Source organism: Bos mutus, chromosome 15 (assembly GCF_027580195.1).
Source record: "Bos mutus isolate GX-2022 chromosome 15, NWIPB_WYAK_1.1, whole genome shotgun sequence".
NCBI classification, from domain to species: Eukaryota; Metazoa; Chordata; class Mammalia; order Artiodactyla; family Bovidae; genus Bos; species Bos mutus.
The window spans coordinates 62827398-62844381 of NC_091631.1; the positions used below are offsets into that span (position 1 = coordinate 62827398).

The window sequence follows — 16984 nt, forward strand, 5'->3', positions numbered from 1 at the left end:
TATTTCTGATCTGTTACCAAATCTTTTCCCTTTTCACTTCAGCACTGCAATAGCCTGTACCTAGTCTTCTTTTAGTCTCTCTTCCTACCTCCCACCAGAAGCTCTGGTCATATTAGTCCCTTTCAGGGATCCCCTTAGGCCTACACAACAGAATGGTGTAAAGGCTTCCATTATATAGGACAACCCATCTTTCCTGTCTTACCTCCCTCAACATTCTTCCACACATCTTTCTGTGGTATTCATCATTTCGGGGCACCTTCATACATAGTCACCTCCCTCTCTCTTATCCTTGCAAGTCATCTTTTAGACTCCAGAGTCCCCACCCATACCCCTAACAAGACTCAGGAAGAAAGATGCACGCAGTCCAAGGAGGAGATGGGTACTAATCAGGGCCCGAGGGACACAAACCTGTTTGACCATGTCCATTTGGGAAGCTACTCCAAGTAAGCTGCACTCACAACGCTTACTACACCCCCTCAAAAGACAACGTAATTTTCACTGGACCGGAGAGGAGGCACCTCAGTAATTAAACACTCTTGGCAGAGACAGTTTTAGCTAGTTTCTGGGAGGCGAAAGGGATTCTGGGAGCGCCGTTCATCGCCCACAAGGCTCATGGGAAATGTAGTGCAGTTTTTCTCCAACATGGCGGCGCCCGGGTGAGTTGTGTGAGAATATCCGTCTCGGTTTTCTGTGTTAGAGTGGGAGAACTTGGCGAAGGAGAGAGCTCTCGTTTGCTGAGAACCGCTCCTGAGCCAAGGTGGAGATTTGTGGTACTTCTTATTGGTCGGAACGAAGGCTGCATATCTCCGCTTTCCCTTGTTGCCTTTTCCGGTGTCCTGTTTCTGCCGCATGAGCTTCGGACCTCACCAGGGAGAGGAGGGATTGTCCGTGGGCAGTAGGGTGTCTGTGCGTTGAGTGGTTCTGTTAGAGTTTGAGGTGCATGTGCTCCCGTGGTGCCTGTGTCAGTCTTTTTGGAGGGTTTGGAGACAAGCGATTGTAATCTGGGGAGTATTGGTCTGTGGTGTTAGCTTGAGTTTTTCTGATTCCTGCCAGTGCAGTGACGAGAGTGTTGCTGGTGGTCTGCTGCTGCTGCTGCTAAGTCGCTTCAGTCGTGTCCGACTCTGTGCGACCCCACAGACGGCAGCCCACCAGACTCCGCCGTCCCTGGGATTCTCCAGGCAAGAACACTGGAGTGGGTTGCCGTATCTTCCTATGCCCTTTTTTTGAATAATCCCTGAGACTCTTGTGCTTTTCGTAGTGTGAGCCAATAGTTTTGGCTGATTTCATTTAGCAAATATTTACTGTGTACTTTCTGAATGCCAGACACTCAAATTCTGTGCCTTTAATTAGGCGACAGCCTTCTGGGTGAACGCAGCACACAACAAAGTAGTTATAATATGATGTGAAAATGCAGGGATATAGTTGCACATCATATATTAATGAAAACATTGAAGAGGGCCACCAAACTCAATTCTGAAGAAGAGGTTTAGAACGTAAGATGGCAAATTCAGTAAGTTTAGGCTTACTCAGTAAGAGTTTATCGATTGGCTACTATGTGCTAGGTCCTGCTCTAGGTGCTGGGTGTTACAGGGTGAATAATACAGACAAAAATCTCTACTATCATTTTATTGTTGTTCAGTTGCTCAGTGGTGTCTGATTTTGCGACACCGTGGACTGCAGCATTCCTGGCTACCATGCCCTTCACTTTTGTATAAGTTTTGCTCAAACTCTTATACATTGAATCGATGATGCCATCCAACCATCTCATCCTCTGTTGTCCCCTTCTCCTCTTGCCCTCAGTCTTTCCCAGCATCAGGCTCTTTTCCAACGAGTCATCTTTGTTATAGCTTTTCTTCCATTTTAGTAAGTTAAAGGAGGAAAACAGAATAAACACATTAAAGAGGGCATTAAAAAAGATAGAGTAGTTGTTCTTCAAAGAATTAAAGTGAAGTGATATGACAAGTGATGGGGTCAGTTTTTGCTAATCATTTTTTCCCCCTTTTAAAATTGATAATGCAATTTGAATAGCTACTAAATTGAAAAGTTGCAAAAGAGGAGCTTTCACTCCTTCTCATTCCTGTACCCAGTCTACCTATTTTCCCTTCCTTGAGTCAACCCATATTACTGATAATGTGTATGTCCTAGAAATTTGTATGTGTAATTTGTATATCTGTACTATATACTTTATAGCCAAGCCTCAAATTGTTTCCAATCTTTGCTATTAATTTAATTTATGTACAAGCACAGGAACATTTGTCTATACTACTTGGTTCATTATAGGCTCTTATTCAAGGAGACCATAAGACATATATTATTATTTCCACTTAGGGCAGTATCCAATAGAATGTATTGGGGTTAAACTTTCTTACAGACCAGATGAGATTGCAAAATTCTTATTATCCTATGGGGAGTGTGCTTAGGCCAGACACAGCATGGCTAATATTCTCATAAAATAGTGACCTTGCTCTTGTCACATCCCATAACAGTCCCATAACATGGCAAGGCATGTGCACACCTTTGTGCAGTAGTGGAAATTCCTTGGCCAGGGAATTGGCCTTGTTAGAAAGGGGCCCCTCCAGGTCTCAGCAGCTGGTATCAGTCTTTTCCTTGTTAAGGGGACTCAGACCTGTCTTCACATGTAGTACTATTGCCTGACTGAGGGAAGAAGGGAAAGGGGATACCAGAAATGTGATTATGAGGCTCCATCTGCTGGTGACTCTTAGTGTCAGACTTAAAACAATGTATTCAGATTCTTTTCTTTCTCATTTCTTCCACTTTGCAGTCTTTGCTCATGTAACATATTTAGAAAAAAACTCTTAGTAGATTCATCCCCATTCTTCATTGCTGACTGCAAAAATGGTGATCTTGGAATGGAATGGCAATAAGATAATTCTTTGAGGCCCCCTCAGCTTTTCTTGGTCTTTAAACCAGTCTCATCTGGCTCTTCTGGAAATTAACAGTAATTTAGTAATAGACATATGTAGTCATTTAAGAAAGTTATGATATTATGTCAGAGAGTAGCACAGCCAGACATTAGTTAAAACAGTGAAAACAGATTTTATTTAGGTAATTATGGACAGTAGGGGAAAGAGCTAAGCTCTGCTCCAATTTGTTTGTAAGTGCTTAGGGTGTGTGGGGGTGCTCAGTAGAGTGAAAGTGAAAGTGTTGGTCTCTCAGTCCTGTGTGATTCTTTGTGACCGCATGGGTGGTAGCCCCGCAGGCGCCTCTGTCCATGGGATTCTTTAGGCAAGAATACTGGAATGGGTTGCCATTTCTGTCTCCAGGGGATCTTCCTGATGTACCAGCTCAGTAGAGTTGGTCAGTGGAAATGCACTTAGGCCACCTGTTTGTTAGCTGGCAGTTATCAAAGTTAGGATTCCATCCTGTCACAAAGACGGTCATAGAGGCCCTGTGCTTCCTGATGATTACATTTCAAAGGGGAAATTCCCTGCCAGTTCAGTGGTTAGGACTCCATGCTTTCATTGCTAAGGGTATGGGTTTAATCCCTGGTCAGGGAAATAAGATCTCACAAGCCACATGGTGCAGCCAAAAAAAAAAAAAGCACACCATAACAAACCCAAAATACATTTCAAAAGAATAACACTCAGGTCCTTGAGAGAAAAACTTCTGAATTGTAAGAGATACTGATACATGTTCACAACTGTAAGCTGTTTTTAATAAGTGCCTTAAAAAAAAGGAAGGTCAGAGGCATTGTTATGAGTTGCTAGAACAAATAGCAAAATTTCCTGGCAGCATTTTAAGTTTTCTCAGTCAAACATTTAAAAAAAAATACTTATTTTTAATTGATTGATGATTGGCATACAATATTGGTTTGATTTCTGTCATGCGTCAACTTGAATTCACCTTAGGTGTACATATGTTGCCTCCTTCTTGAATCTCCCTCATGTCTCCCACCCATTTCCACCCCTCTAAGTTGTTACAGAGCCTCAGTTTGAGTTCCCTGAGTCATACAGCAAATTCCCATTGGTTATCTATTTACATATGTTAGTGTATATGCATCCATGCTGCTGCTGCTGCTGCTAAGTCACTTTAGTCGTGTCCGACTCTGTGCGACCCCATAGACGGCAGCCCACCAGGCTCCCCCGTCCCTGGGATTCTCCAGGCAAGAACACTGGAGTGGGTTGCCATTTCCTTCTCCAGTGCATGAAAGTGAAAAGTGAAAGTGAAGTCGCTTGTCGTGTCTGACTCTTAGTGACCCCATGGACTACAGCCTACCAGGCTCGTCCATCCATGGGATTTTCCAGGCAAGAGTACTGGAGTGGGTTCCCATTGCCTTCTCTGATGCATCCATGCTACTCTTTCCATTTATCTCACCCTCTTCCTCTTCTCCCCACTCTTGTCCATAAATCTGTTCTCTATGTCTGCATCTCCATCGCTGCTCTGTGAACGAGTTTGTTAGTACCATCCTTCTAGATTCCATATATATGCATTAATACAATATTTGTTTTTTTTTTCTTTCTGATTTACTTTGTATAATAGGCTCTAGGTTCATCCACCTCATTAGAACTGACTCAAATGTGTTTCTTTTTATGGCTAAGTAGTATTCCATTGTATATATGTACTGCAGCTTCTTTATCCATTCATCTGTTGATATACCTCTAGGTTCAGGCATTCATTTTAATGAGAAGCTGGGATCATCCTAAGATATGGCTTTATGCTACTATAAACCGTGGTAGAGTTTGGTCACATTTTTTAGGGCAGGGTTTGGATGGAGTTATGTGCCACGAATAGGCACTCTTATTCCTATTTTATAGGTGAAGAAACCTAAGTACAGAAAAAACTTAGTAACTCACACAGGTTCATGATAGCTAATAAAGGGTAAAGCTGAGGTTTGAACTAGAACTTCGACCTCTAAACACTGTGTTATATTGTCTGAGGAGGCTGTGGGGAAACAAAAATATTTAATTTTTGTCATTAAAGAGCTCGTAGTCCAGTGGAAGGGGACAAACAGAACAAATAGTGCAGTGTTAAAAATGTATATTCAGCTATCTCCTTGTCTAATGATGACTCCAGAAACTTTCTTTCTAACCTTATTTCTTCTCCTTTGCCACTTTATATTTTCACCTGCCAGCTAGACATTGGAACTGTGTATCTCACCAGTAATTCAAATGTATGATATCCTAAATCTGACTTATCACTTCCCCTTACTGATCTGCTCTTCCTGACCGTCTTCTGACTTTGCAGTCAGAATTGGGAATGATATTACTGTAGCCTCTCTGTCACTCACTCTGTCCTGTTAGTAAAGTCAAAGTGAAAGTAATAGGAACTCAGTCCAATCTCACTCTTTGTGACTCCGTGGACTGTAGCCCACCAGGCTCCTCTGTCCGTGGAATTCTCCAGACAAGAATACTGAAATGGGTAGACATTCCCTTCTCCAGGGGATCTTCCTGACCCAGGGATTGAACCCAGGTCTCCTGCAAGATTCTTTACTGTCTGAGCCACCAGTCCGATTCTTCTCTTCCTCATGTCTGAGTAGTCATCACAGCCTATTGAGTAGTCATCACAGCCTAAAAAAAACTTATCTTTTGCCCTCTCTCCCTGTTTGCCTTTTCCTTCTTTCTACAGCCTTCACCCTGGATGAGACACAGCATTTCTACTTCTTAAACTGGATTATTGCAAGTCCTCTTGCCTCTCATTTCCCTATTGTGCTGTCCAGCTCGCCTATTTTACTGGCCTTACCTCCTGTCTCATGTGCTACATGTATTATTTAAGCTGGATTACTGCCGTTTTTTCAGTAGTCTCAACATTTTTATTCTGTATATAAAAACTAATAGAGTTTTGACTCTTTAAGAGCCACTTTGAAATTATTTTATTTAAGTTCATGTTTATTTTGTTTGCTAGCTTTGAAGGCTTTCAAGTGGGTGAAGAGTGGAATTGGTGGGTCAGCCAGCATTCTCTCTTCTAAAAAATTATGTCGCTACTCAGTGTCTTTGCCAGACACATCCATTTCTGTTTTTAGCTTCTGTTCTTTATTGCCTCTCTGGATCCCTTCCCTTCCGTATGACTGTGTAATCTTCTTGTCCTGTGATACTCATCTCAAGTCCCCTTCTGTTTTGAAGTTCTCCCAAACTTTTCCAGTTAACATCAATCTTATCTTTTTTGTTTCTATATCACTCTTAAAGAACATTAACACTTAATTACCTAAAGATATGTCATATTCTTTCATTGTTTAATGTTTGTCTGTTTTCCTCAACTAACTTATAAACCTGTGTTGAAAGCATAAACCATGTATTGAATTTGTATGCTGTAGAGTGCTGAGTCCTTAAGTAGGCATGTGTGTGTTCACTCATCATTTGTTTATCCCTTTAACAAACTTTTATTGAGCACCTGCTGTGTGTTGGCATTCCTGTTCTCCTGGAGTTTACATCCTGATGGAGGAATTAAGCCAACAAATTAAACATCACAAATTTTGTTAAATTCTGTATTTATTTTGCTATAAAACAGGCTTCTGTAATAAAGCATGATGCAGGGAGCTGATTTGGATAGTGTGAAGACCTTTTGGGGAAAGCACTCAGGAACTACTTACTGATTGACATATCTTTAAAAAGTGAAAACATAATTCTATGGTTTCTTATACCTGTTATTTTGACAGTTATAGATACCAAATATTTAACATACAGAGTTTATAAAAATAATAAAATAAACACCTAAACCACCACCTAGCTTAAATACTTTTAATACTTCTGTGTGTCCCTTTCATATTGTAGTTCTCTCTTCTCCCCTGAAATAACTTCTCTCCTGTACTTTGTATTTATTATTTCCTTGCTTTTATGCTATATATGTATTTCTGAACAACATATGGCTTACTTTTGAATTTTGAACTTTATATAATGGAATCATACTGTATATTCTACTGTGAATTTTTTGTTTTGCTTTTTTTTTTTTCCTTTCCTAATATTGATGAAGGTAAAAGAGGAGAGTGAAAAAGCTGGCTTAAAACTCAACATTCAAAAAACTAAGATCATGGCATCCAGTCCCTTCACTTCATGGCAAATAGATGGGAAAAAAGTGGAAACAGTGGCAGCTTTTATTTTCTTGGGCTCCAAAATCACTGCACATGGTGACTGTAGCCATGAAATTGGAAGACACTTGCTCCTTGGAAGGAAAGCTATAACAAACCTAGACAGCATATTCAAAAGCAGAGACATCACTTTGCTGACAAAGGTCCATAAAATCAAAGCTATGGTTTTTCCAGTAGTCATGTATGGATGTGAGAGTTGGAACACAAAGAAGGCTGAGTGCCAAAGAATTGATGCTTTTGGATTGTGATGCTGGAAAACACTGTTTAGAGTCCTTTGGACAGCAAGGAAATCAAACCAGTCAATCCTAAAGGAAATCAGCCCTGACTATTGAAAGAACTGATGCTGAAGCTGAAGCTCCAGTACTTTGGCCACCTGATGGAAAGAGCTGACTCATTGGAAAAGAACCTGATGCTGGGAAAGATTGAGGGCAGGAAGAGAAGGGGGCAGCAGAGGATGAGACGGTTGGATGGCATTACTGACTCAGTGGACATGAGTTTGAGCAAACGCCAGGAGAAAGTAAAGGACAGGGAAGCCTGGTGTGCTGCAGTCCATGAAGCTGCAAAGAGTAGGATACGACTTAGTGACTGAACAACAATAACAAGAACATGTGAGATTTGTCTGGCGCATTTTACTTATGACTTCATAAATAAAGAGATTGGATATGGGAAAACAGCCCACTTAATAGCACTAAAGCACTGACTGTTTTGTAGAACCTACCAGGGATGCTGTTAGATGTTTTTGCTTCTTTGTTACCTTCTTAAATATTCCTTTGTTGTCCATGCATCTGTTTGTTCTCACTTCTCTTGGTTGGTGAAAAGTATAGTAGGTGTTTAAAAATTGTCACATAGAAACATTTATAAAGTATAAAATACATGAACAGTATTATAACTATCCCTTTCTGATTCCTAAGATTGACATTTTGTCCTTTCTTTTTTTCCCCAGGATTGTCATGGATAGCAACCACCAAAGTAATTACAAACTCAGTAAAACTGAGAAGAAACTCTTAAGGAAACAAATTAAAGCCAGGCATACTTTGCTGAGACATGAAGGCATTGAGACAGTATCTTATGCTACTCAGGTAACCTAAAACTATTATTATAATTTGAATTTAAATGTATTGTCATGTTATTGTGTTCTAAGTAGCATTGTTAATAATTGCTCAGAGAAGAAGTTCCATCATGTGTTACAATCTCTGTTAAATGTGTGTGTATATATATATATATATATATATATATATATATATATATATATATGATAGAGCTTCTAACTTTCTGTTTTGGGACATAGCCTAGTATAGTTTGAATTTCCATTGATTGTGTTGTTTGAACTAGAGGAAACTGCAATTCTGCATTAATAACAATAACACCATATATCTATTTACAGTTTATAAAGCATACTTATATTCATTATTATATTTAATTTCCTAGAAGTCATTATGAGATAGGTGAGAAAACTAAGGTTCTGAGGTTGTGATATGTCCATTGATATAAGGTGCTGAGTTGAAATCTAAAGCTAGATCTTTTGTACCCTAATGCAGTCTTCTTTCTTCTATTCCTAACTTCATCTCCATTATAAAGTATTTTGATTATATGCTGTGAAACATTTTTTATTTATCAGATTTTATTTATAAAACCTTTTTATTATCTGATGGGCAATGATTAAATGATATATATGTATGCATGTATATACACACACACACACACACACACACACACACACAACTCTTCCTGGGCTATGAATGAGGAGAAGTTAGCTTAACTCTTAGCTTCTCCACTTATTTGTACATGAGCAGTACCCTTTGACCTCAGCTTTCTTCATTTGTAAGGACATACTATTACATACCTTTTTATTACATTGGGTTGTTAGATTCTAAAGAGAACATGTGTATGATTGTACTTCCTAGTCATTGAAATACCATATGAGTATAAAGTATTCTTATGCTATTCGTTCTGATTGTAAAGATATAGGATAAGGATAGTAAGGGAACTTACTACTGAGGGCCAAAGACATACAGTTTAGAAGGTGAAGCTGAGATCAAAACTTAGATCTCTTGATTCTCAGACTAGTACTCTTCTGTCACTCTTGTTCTGTCTTCTGTGCTGCATCGCAGTTTAGGAATGAGTGGAGCTTTAGTATTAGCCCTGCTTAGATTTCCTTACATATTAGTAGCTTCAGGCTCACCCACCCATGGTGTCCTTGCACAGTGTGCCTCACGCCCAGGTTCCTGTACTGTTCCCTCATGGTCACGGGCCTCCAGGTACTCCTGCTCCCGCTGCCTGTGCTGACAATGCTGGGTGGCTCGTGGGCTCCACAACCGATGAAATACAGTTTAATGTAATTAGGTAAGCTGCTTGTGGTGTGAGATGCGTTCCTGTGGCCTGGTTCTGCAGTGGAGAGCAGGAGCGCCAAGATGGGGCTGATAAGAAATGTGCTTTGCAGATGCAAAATCCTTATCAAACACTAAGCACTGAAGAAACAGTTGTAAGACATCATCTAAAAACCAGCCTAGTGGAGGACTTTTCCTTTCCTGAAGAAGACCTTCGATAAAAGCACGCACACACACACAAATTAATAACTTCAGATAATTTAAACCAAATCCCACAAAAAAGGATGGAGTAGATAATAGATTAGAATTAATATATATGCACACACTTACTGCCAAGAGCCACTGTGGCTGTGAGGCTTTCAGAAGATTAATGACATACTCTATTTTCATCAATTCTCAAGCATAACTGGCTTTTTTTCCCCTTACAGGGGTTGTGTAGAAAAGTAGTAAGAAAAGAAATGGGTTTCTTTGCTGCCTCTGAAACTTGTTTCTGGTTGAGATGAACTTCTCTTTTAGATCTTTAAAAGTTTTAACCTCATCTTCATGGCTCCCAAAGTGTCATTTTATTTGGACTTGATTATTTTTTTCTCCTCAGTACTTTTTAAGGAAGAGAAAACATTTGTAGAAGGACTTCCAATTATATGTTATATATCTAGAGGAGAACAAATGCTTTTTTTACTATATGTCATAAATATAGATATCTTTGTGGACTTCCCAGTGGTAATAGTGGTAAAGAACCCGCCTGCCCGTACAGGAGTCTTAAGAGACGTAGGTTTGATCCCTGGGTCAGAAGATCCCTTGGAGGAGGCATGGCAATCCACTCCAGTGATCTTGCCTAGAGAACCTGTGGACAGAGGAGCCTGGCAGGCTTCAGTCCTTAGGGTTGCACAGAGTCACACACGACTAAAGCAACTTAGCACGGATGCACGTAGGTATCTTTGTACAATGTTACAGAGATTGTTAGGTTTTTCTAGAGCCATGGTCCTCAACCTATCAGGACTGAGATAACTTTAAAAAAATCTGAATTCTTTTCTTCATATTACTGGAAAAATTGCTTGACTGAACAACTGTTTATTAAAGTAAGCGTTAATTGTATAGCCCACATGTAATAGTAAGTAAGTTCCTCCCTTCCTTCCCGCATTGCACTTGTTTTTGTATGGTTTGACTTTAGCATTGCCCACAAATCACTTGGACAGCATTTCTGAGTACTGCTACTCCTCAGGTCACCTCTCACTGTCTTCCCCAATTCCTAGGTAGGGCTATGGATCCTTGTCAGTTACAAAACTTGTATGTCCTTAGATTTGGGAATACTGGAAATATTTTTGTATTATGGCTACATATGACCAAAGCTATTCTGGTACTTTAATTTATAATCTCACTTAATGAGTCCAGGATAAACCATCTGAGACTAAATTTTATACCATATTTTATAGTATTGTATTAGTATGTTTATTGTGTGTATGTGTGTGTATACTTACATGTTCTTTTGTCATTAAGTCCTGTTCAGCTCTTTTGAAACCCCATGGATGGTAGTCTGCCAGGCTCCTCTGTCCATGGGATTTCCCAGGCAAGAATACTGGAGTGGGTTGACATTTCCTTCTCCAGGGCACCTTCCCCACCCAGGGATCAAACCTGTTTCTCCTGCACTGTGGGTGGATTCTTTACCACTGAGCCACTGTACATATAAACTATTGGCTGCCCCATAACAGAGCAGAGTTTTACTTATTATCCAATTTTATAATAATTTCTTTTATATTCTTTTAAAACAAGGTTCTAGATATGAACCTTCTCATTTTATACATATGAAACTGATACATTATGTTCTAAACTCCAGCTTCATATAAATCAAGTGTTGGCAGACTACTGTCTTCAGGTCAAATCTGACTTGTTAGCTAAGAAAGAGTTTTACATTTTAAGGGTTGTTAAAAAATTACAACTAAATAGAGACTTAGTAGATGCTGAAGAGATCAAGAAGAGATGGAAAGAATACACAGAAGAATTGTACAAAAAAGATCTTGATGAACTGGATAAGTATGATAGTGTGATCAGTTACCCAGAGCCCAGGGCCAGATATTCTGGAGTGTGAAGTCAAGTGGGCCTTACTTAGGAAGCACTGCTATTAAGAAAGCTAGTGGATGCAATGGAATTCTAGTAGCTGTTCACAACCCCAAAGGATGATGCTGTCAAAGTGCTGCACTCAATATATCAGCACATCTAGAAGACCCAGCAGTGGCTACAGGACTGGAAAAGGTCAATCCTCATTCCAGTCCCCAAGAAGGGTAGTACTAAAGAATGTTCAAACCATCAGACAGTTGCACTCATCTCCCATGCTAGTAAGGTTATGCTTAAAATCTTGCACACTGGGCTTCAGCAATACACGAACCAAGAACTTCCAGACGACCTACCTGGGTTTAGAAAGGGCATAGTAACCAGAGATCAAATTGCCAACACTCGCCTGATAATAGAGAAAGCAAGGGAATTCCAGAAAAACATCTATCTCTGTTTCATCAACTATACTAAAGCCTTTGACTGTGTGGATCATAACAAATTGTGGAAAGCTCTCAAAGAGATGGGAATACCAGACACATTTAACCTGTCTCCTGAGAAACCTTTCTGTGGGTCATGAAGCAACAGTTAGAACCCTGTACAGAACAACTGATTGGTTCAGAATTAAGAAAGTATGACAGGGCTGTCTGCTGTCACCCTGTTTATTTAACCTGTACGCTGAGCACATTATGAGGAATGCCAGGCTGGATGAGTTATAAGCTAGAATCAAGATAGGCGGGAGAAGCATCAACAATCTCAGTTACGTGGATGATACCACTCTAGTGGCAAAAAGTGAAGAGGCACTAAAGAACCTCTTGATCAACCTCTTGATAAGGGTGAAGGAGGAGAGTGAAATAGCTAGCTTAAAACTAAATATTAATAATAAGATCACGGCATCCTGCCCTATTACTGCATGGAAAATAGAAGGGGAAAAGGTGGAAGTAGTGACAGATTTCCTTCTCTTGGGCTCTAAAATCACTGCAGATGGTAACTGCAGCCAAGAAATCAGAAGATGATTGCTTCTTGGCTGGAAAACTATGACAAACCTAGACAGTATATTGAAATGCAGACACATTACTCTGCTGACAAAAGGTTTGTAATAGTCAAGGCTGTGGTCTCCCCAGTGGTCATGCACAGTTGTGAGAGGTGGACTGTAAAGAAGGCAGAACATCAAAGAATTGATGCCTGCAAACTATGGTGCTAGAGAAGACTCCTGAAAGTCCCTTGGACGGCAAGGAGATCAAACCAGTTAATCTTAAGGGAAATCAACCCTGAATACACTTTGGAAGAACTGATGCTGAAGCTGAAGCTCCAGTATTTTGGTCAACTGGTGCAAACAGCCGACTCATTAGAAAAGTCCCTGATGCTGGGAAAAGATTGAGGGCAGAAGAAGAGGGTGTCAGAGAATGAGATGGCTGGATGTCATCACTGATGCAATGGACATGAACTTGGGCAAACTTCAGGAGATGATGAGGGACAGGGAGACCTGGCATGCTGCAGTCCCTGGGGTTGCAAAGAATTGGACACAACTGGATGACTGAACAACAAAAAATAATTAATGGAACTATGTGACAGAGCCATGTATGATCTGTGAAACCTAGAATATTTACTCTCTGGCATTTTTCAGAAAAGCTTTGCCAGTGTCTGGTGTAAATGATGAAACTGATGCGGGTAGGCCATTAGTTGTTTACTTTTGTTATGCTTCAGAATTTCAAGATCTTAACATGGTGAAGAATGTTTTTAAGTATAGAGACTATGAGGCTACAAGCATCAGGATAAAAATAGGAGACCTCTTCCCCACCAAATTCCTTGAGTAAAGTTGAACAGGATTGCAAATGACAAGGAAGTAAGCATGATATTTTCAAAGAAAAAAAATTTAATTGCAAAATGACTGGATAATCCAGATACAGGAAACTTTTCCTATTTCGTATTCAATAGAACTCGTAGTTGTTTTTTTCTTTGAGCCAGTACCTTTACCTTTAGTTTTTAGTAAACATTGTATAATGGTTATATCCAAAAGTATAGATTCTGGAAACTGAAAGAAGTAAATTTGAAATTCAGCCCCAAACAATTACTACCTTACCCTCATTTTCTGATTTTTAGTTTCTTTCCATATGAAGTGGGGCTAATATTACCCACTTTGTAGGATTATTGTGAGGGCTTCTCGGGTTGTGCTAGTGATGAATCTACCTGCCAATGAAGGAGTTGCAGGGATGCAGGTTCAGTCCCTTAATTGGGAAGATCCCCTGAAGTAGGAAATGGCAAATTGCTCCAGTATTCTTGCCTGGAAAACTCCATGGACAGAAGAGCTTGGTGGGCTACAGTCTGTGGGGCCACAAAGAGTCAGATGTGACTGAGCACATACAAGATTGTTGTGAAGATTGTTTTAATGAAGATTGAGTATAAAAATATATAGCACAGTGTCTAGCCAAAAAGCAAGATTTATGTAAATCCTCGTTTCTTCTCCTCTCTACCTCTTCTTTCTGTTTCATTATGTTAAATTTATGAACAGTGAAAGTTATCTTTTAATTTGTGTTTATGGTCACTAAAAGGCTATTTAAAAATCAGTATCATTTACAATATTTTATTTTAAAATGTTATTTAAAAATAACAGGTTGATATCAACTGCTCATTACTTTCTTTTTTTGTCTTTTTAGAGTCTGATTGTTGCCAATGGTGGTTTGGGTAATCAAGTGAGTAGGAACCAACTGCTTCCAGTTTTAGAGAAATGTGGATTGGTGGATGCTCTCTTAATGCCACCTAATAAACCCTACTCATGTGTAAGATACAAAACTGTAGAAGAATCCAAGAAAGCCTATGATACTCTCAATGGTAAAGAAATAGTAGATGATTTAGGACAAAAGATCATCCTGTACTTGAATTTTGTGGAAAAAGGTATATCAGACAGGTATCTTTTTAAAAATGTTTTTGCTTTTGTGTGAGTTTTCTTTCATATCTAAGTCAAAAGTTTTAGTTATTGTGAAACAAAATAGGACATCCCATTTTGGGGTTAAGCAAACCCCCCCTTTTTTTTAACATTCTTTAAACTCCTAGTATTGTATAGGTATGGGACTAGTAGTTGAAGGGAGATGATTGAGATACAGTTAATTATTTCTGAGGAGCTGGTCCCACCAAGCTAACAATATCTTTATTATATATGTTATTTATTTTGGAACCCTGCTGTCTAATTGTGTTTTTCAGTATTTATTGTTAAGGGTTCAGATTTATTTTACAATGTCTACCTAGAAGCTTTCAATTAATCACTTAGGAATTAATTGTGATCCAAATGATTGTGTGCCAAGGCTCACGATTATGGAGGAACAGCTTTAGCCACCAAAGATGCATGAAGCTTTATAGTGGTGATAGTCAGTTGAACTTTCTGTGTTGGTAGAAATATGTTTATATTTTATATCTGTGTTGTCCAGCATGATTCTGTGGATTTTAAAATTTGATTTTATTTAAATAAATTCAATTAACTAATTTAAATAAAAGTTTGACAGACTGCTTTACAAAATTGCTGTAGGGGTTATTCCATCTTTTCACCACTGACCCATGGAAATGAGATATATTGAGATGAACTTTGATGTTTAAACATCTCATCTCCTGCTATTATATTCATTTGCTACCTGTTTAGGCAGTTAAACAGTTTTGTCTAGATAAGCTGTGGGTAAGTAAGTGAGTATATGTCAAAATGATGTTTTTTAAAATAAGACTCAAAGGAAACTTTAAATAACTCCATTGAAGATATGTTTTATAAGTTATAATTCTCAGTTTCTATATGTACTTAATTTTAAATCTGACTTAAGCTTTCAGATTTTGCAAAGCAGATTGTTTTCATATTTTGTTTTTGTGGTCAGTTTTTAAAAATTATATGGTTTAAGAATAAATCTTAATCAGAGAATATTATCATTGGGTTTTCCTCCAGCATGTTGAACAGTGTAAGAAATTGCATGAAATGAATTTTGGAATGGTTTTTATTTGAAATCTTATATTAGATCCAGAGACTTTCTTTTTTTTTAATTGAAGTATAGTTGACTTACAATGTTGTATTAGTTTCTGGTATATAGCGAGGTGATTCAGTTATATATATATGTGATATATTTTACACTATGGTTTATATGGGATATTGAATATAGTTTCCTGTGCTACACAGTAGGACCTTGTTGTGTATCCATTTTATATGCAGTAGCTTGCATCTGCTAACCCCAAACTCACAAACCATGCCTCTCCTACTTCCCTGCCCTTGGCAAGCAACCAAAAATCTGCTCCCTATATCTGTAAATCTGTTTCTGTTTTGTAAATAAGATCATATGTGTCATATTTTAGATTCCACATATAAGTGATATCATATGGTATTTGTCTCTCTCTTTCTCACTTACCTTAGTATGATAATCTCTGTTTCGATCCATGTTGCTACAGGTGGCATTCTTTCATTTTTTTATGGCTGAGTAGTATTCCATTATATATATATGTGTGTGTGTGTGTGTGTACACATACATCTTCTTTATCCATTCATCTGTCCATGGGCATTTATGTTTCTTCCATGTCTTGGCTGTTGTAAATAATGCTACTGGGAACATTGGTGTGTGTGTATCTTTTTGAATTATAGTTTTGTCCAGATGTATGCCCAGGAGTGGAATTGCTGGGTCATATAGCAACTCTAGATTTTTGAGAAACCACCATACTGTTATTTCACATTTTTCTATTACTTGACCATAGAAGTAAAAATGAATATTTAAATTTTATATTAAGTATTTAGAATCTGGTTTGTTTATGGAGGGGCATACTGTAGATATGAGAAAACTTTCTTAGATTTAAAAAGTGGCCTGATCGTGTTCAAACAAAATACTTAAGTAAATACTGTTGTATTTGCTATTGGTAATTGCAGTGGATAAAATGTACCATGATTTTTATCTCAGCCTTAATTTTTGTATTTTTAATATGTTGTGTGCTGGGCTCCCTTTGGCAGCACACATACTGACGTGTTATATGCCTTTCAACATTATGATTTCTAAAAATGAGGCTTAGAATGTTGACTGAAAAAACCAGTCACAACCTAGAAATTGACAGTTATGTTTTATTTGGTGGGAATGTTTAGGACTTCAAGCCCAGGAGACAGCATCTCAAGTAGTCCTGAGAAACTGCTTTGAGGCAGTGGGGGAAGCAGTCAAGTTATGTAGGAGTTTGCAATACAGTGGGGCAGGTAGTCTCAATGTCAAAGATTACTGTTAATTAGGGAAAATCATATATCTTTCAAGTTAAGGAATTTAACACTTTTCTAAGTTTAGAAATATGCAAGCGTCTGGGTATACTGAAATAATTTCTTCCATGTGAACCTCACCTATGTGGGGCCAGAATCCTGTTTCTTGACTTAAAAAAAATTTTAACTATTTTAATTGAAGAATAATTAACTTTACAGTATTGTGATGGTTTTTGCCATTCATCGACATGAGTCAGCTACAGGTGCACATATGTCTGCCAATCCTGAACCCCACTCATCTCCCTCCCTACCCCATCTCTCTGGGTTGTCCCAGAGCACTGACTGACTTTGGGTGCTCTGCTCCATGCA

At 38.7% G+C, this 16984-nt stretch overlaps 1 protein-coding gene across 3 annotated transcripts in view; it reads left to right on the top strand.

Moving 5' to 3' along the window:
* The first annotated feature begins 635 nt into the window (after positions 1–635).
* ALKBH8 (alkB homolog 8, tRNA methyltransferase) overlaps positions 636–16984 on the top strand; it is a 125564-nt gene continuing 109215 nt past the window's right edge. For 2 of the 3 annotated variants that reach the window (XM_070384283.1, XM_070384281.1), the window contains exons 1-3: positions 636–656; positions 7986–8121; positions 14073–14310. In XM_070384283.1, coding sequence (XP_070240384.1) covers positions 643–656; positions 7986–8121; positions 14073–14310 — 388 coding nt within the window. In that variant the 5' untranslated portion in view covers positions 636–642. The remainder of the gene's footprint in view (positions 657–7985; positions 8122–14072; positions 14311–16984) is intronic. The other variant, XM_070384282.1, reaches the window with a different exon arrangement.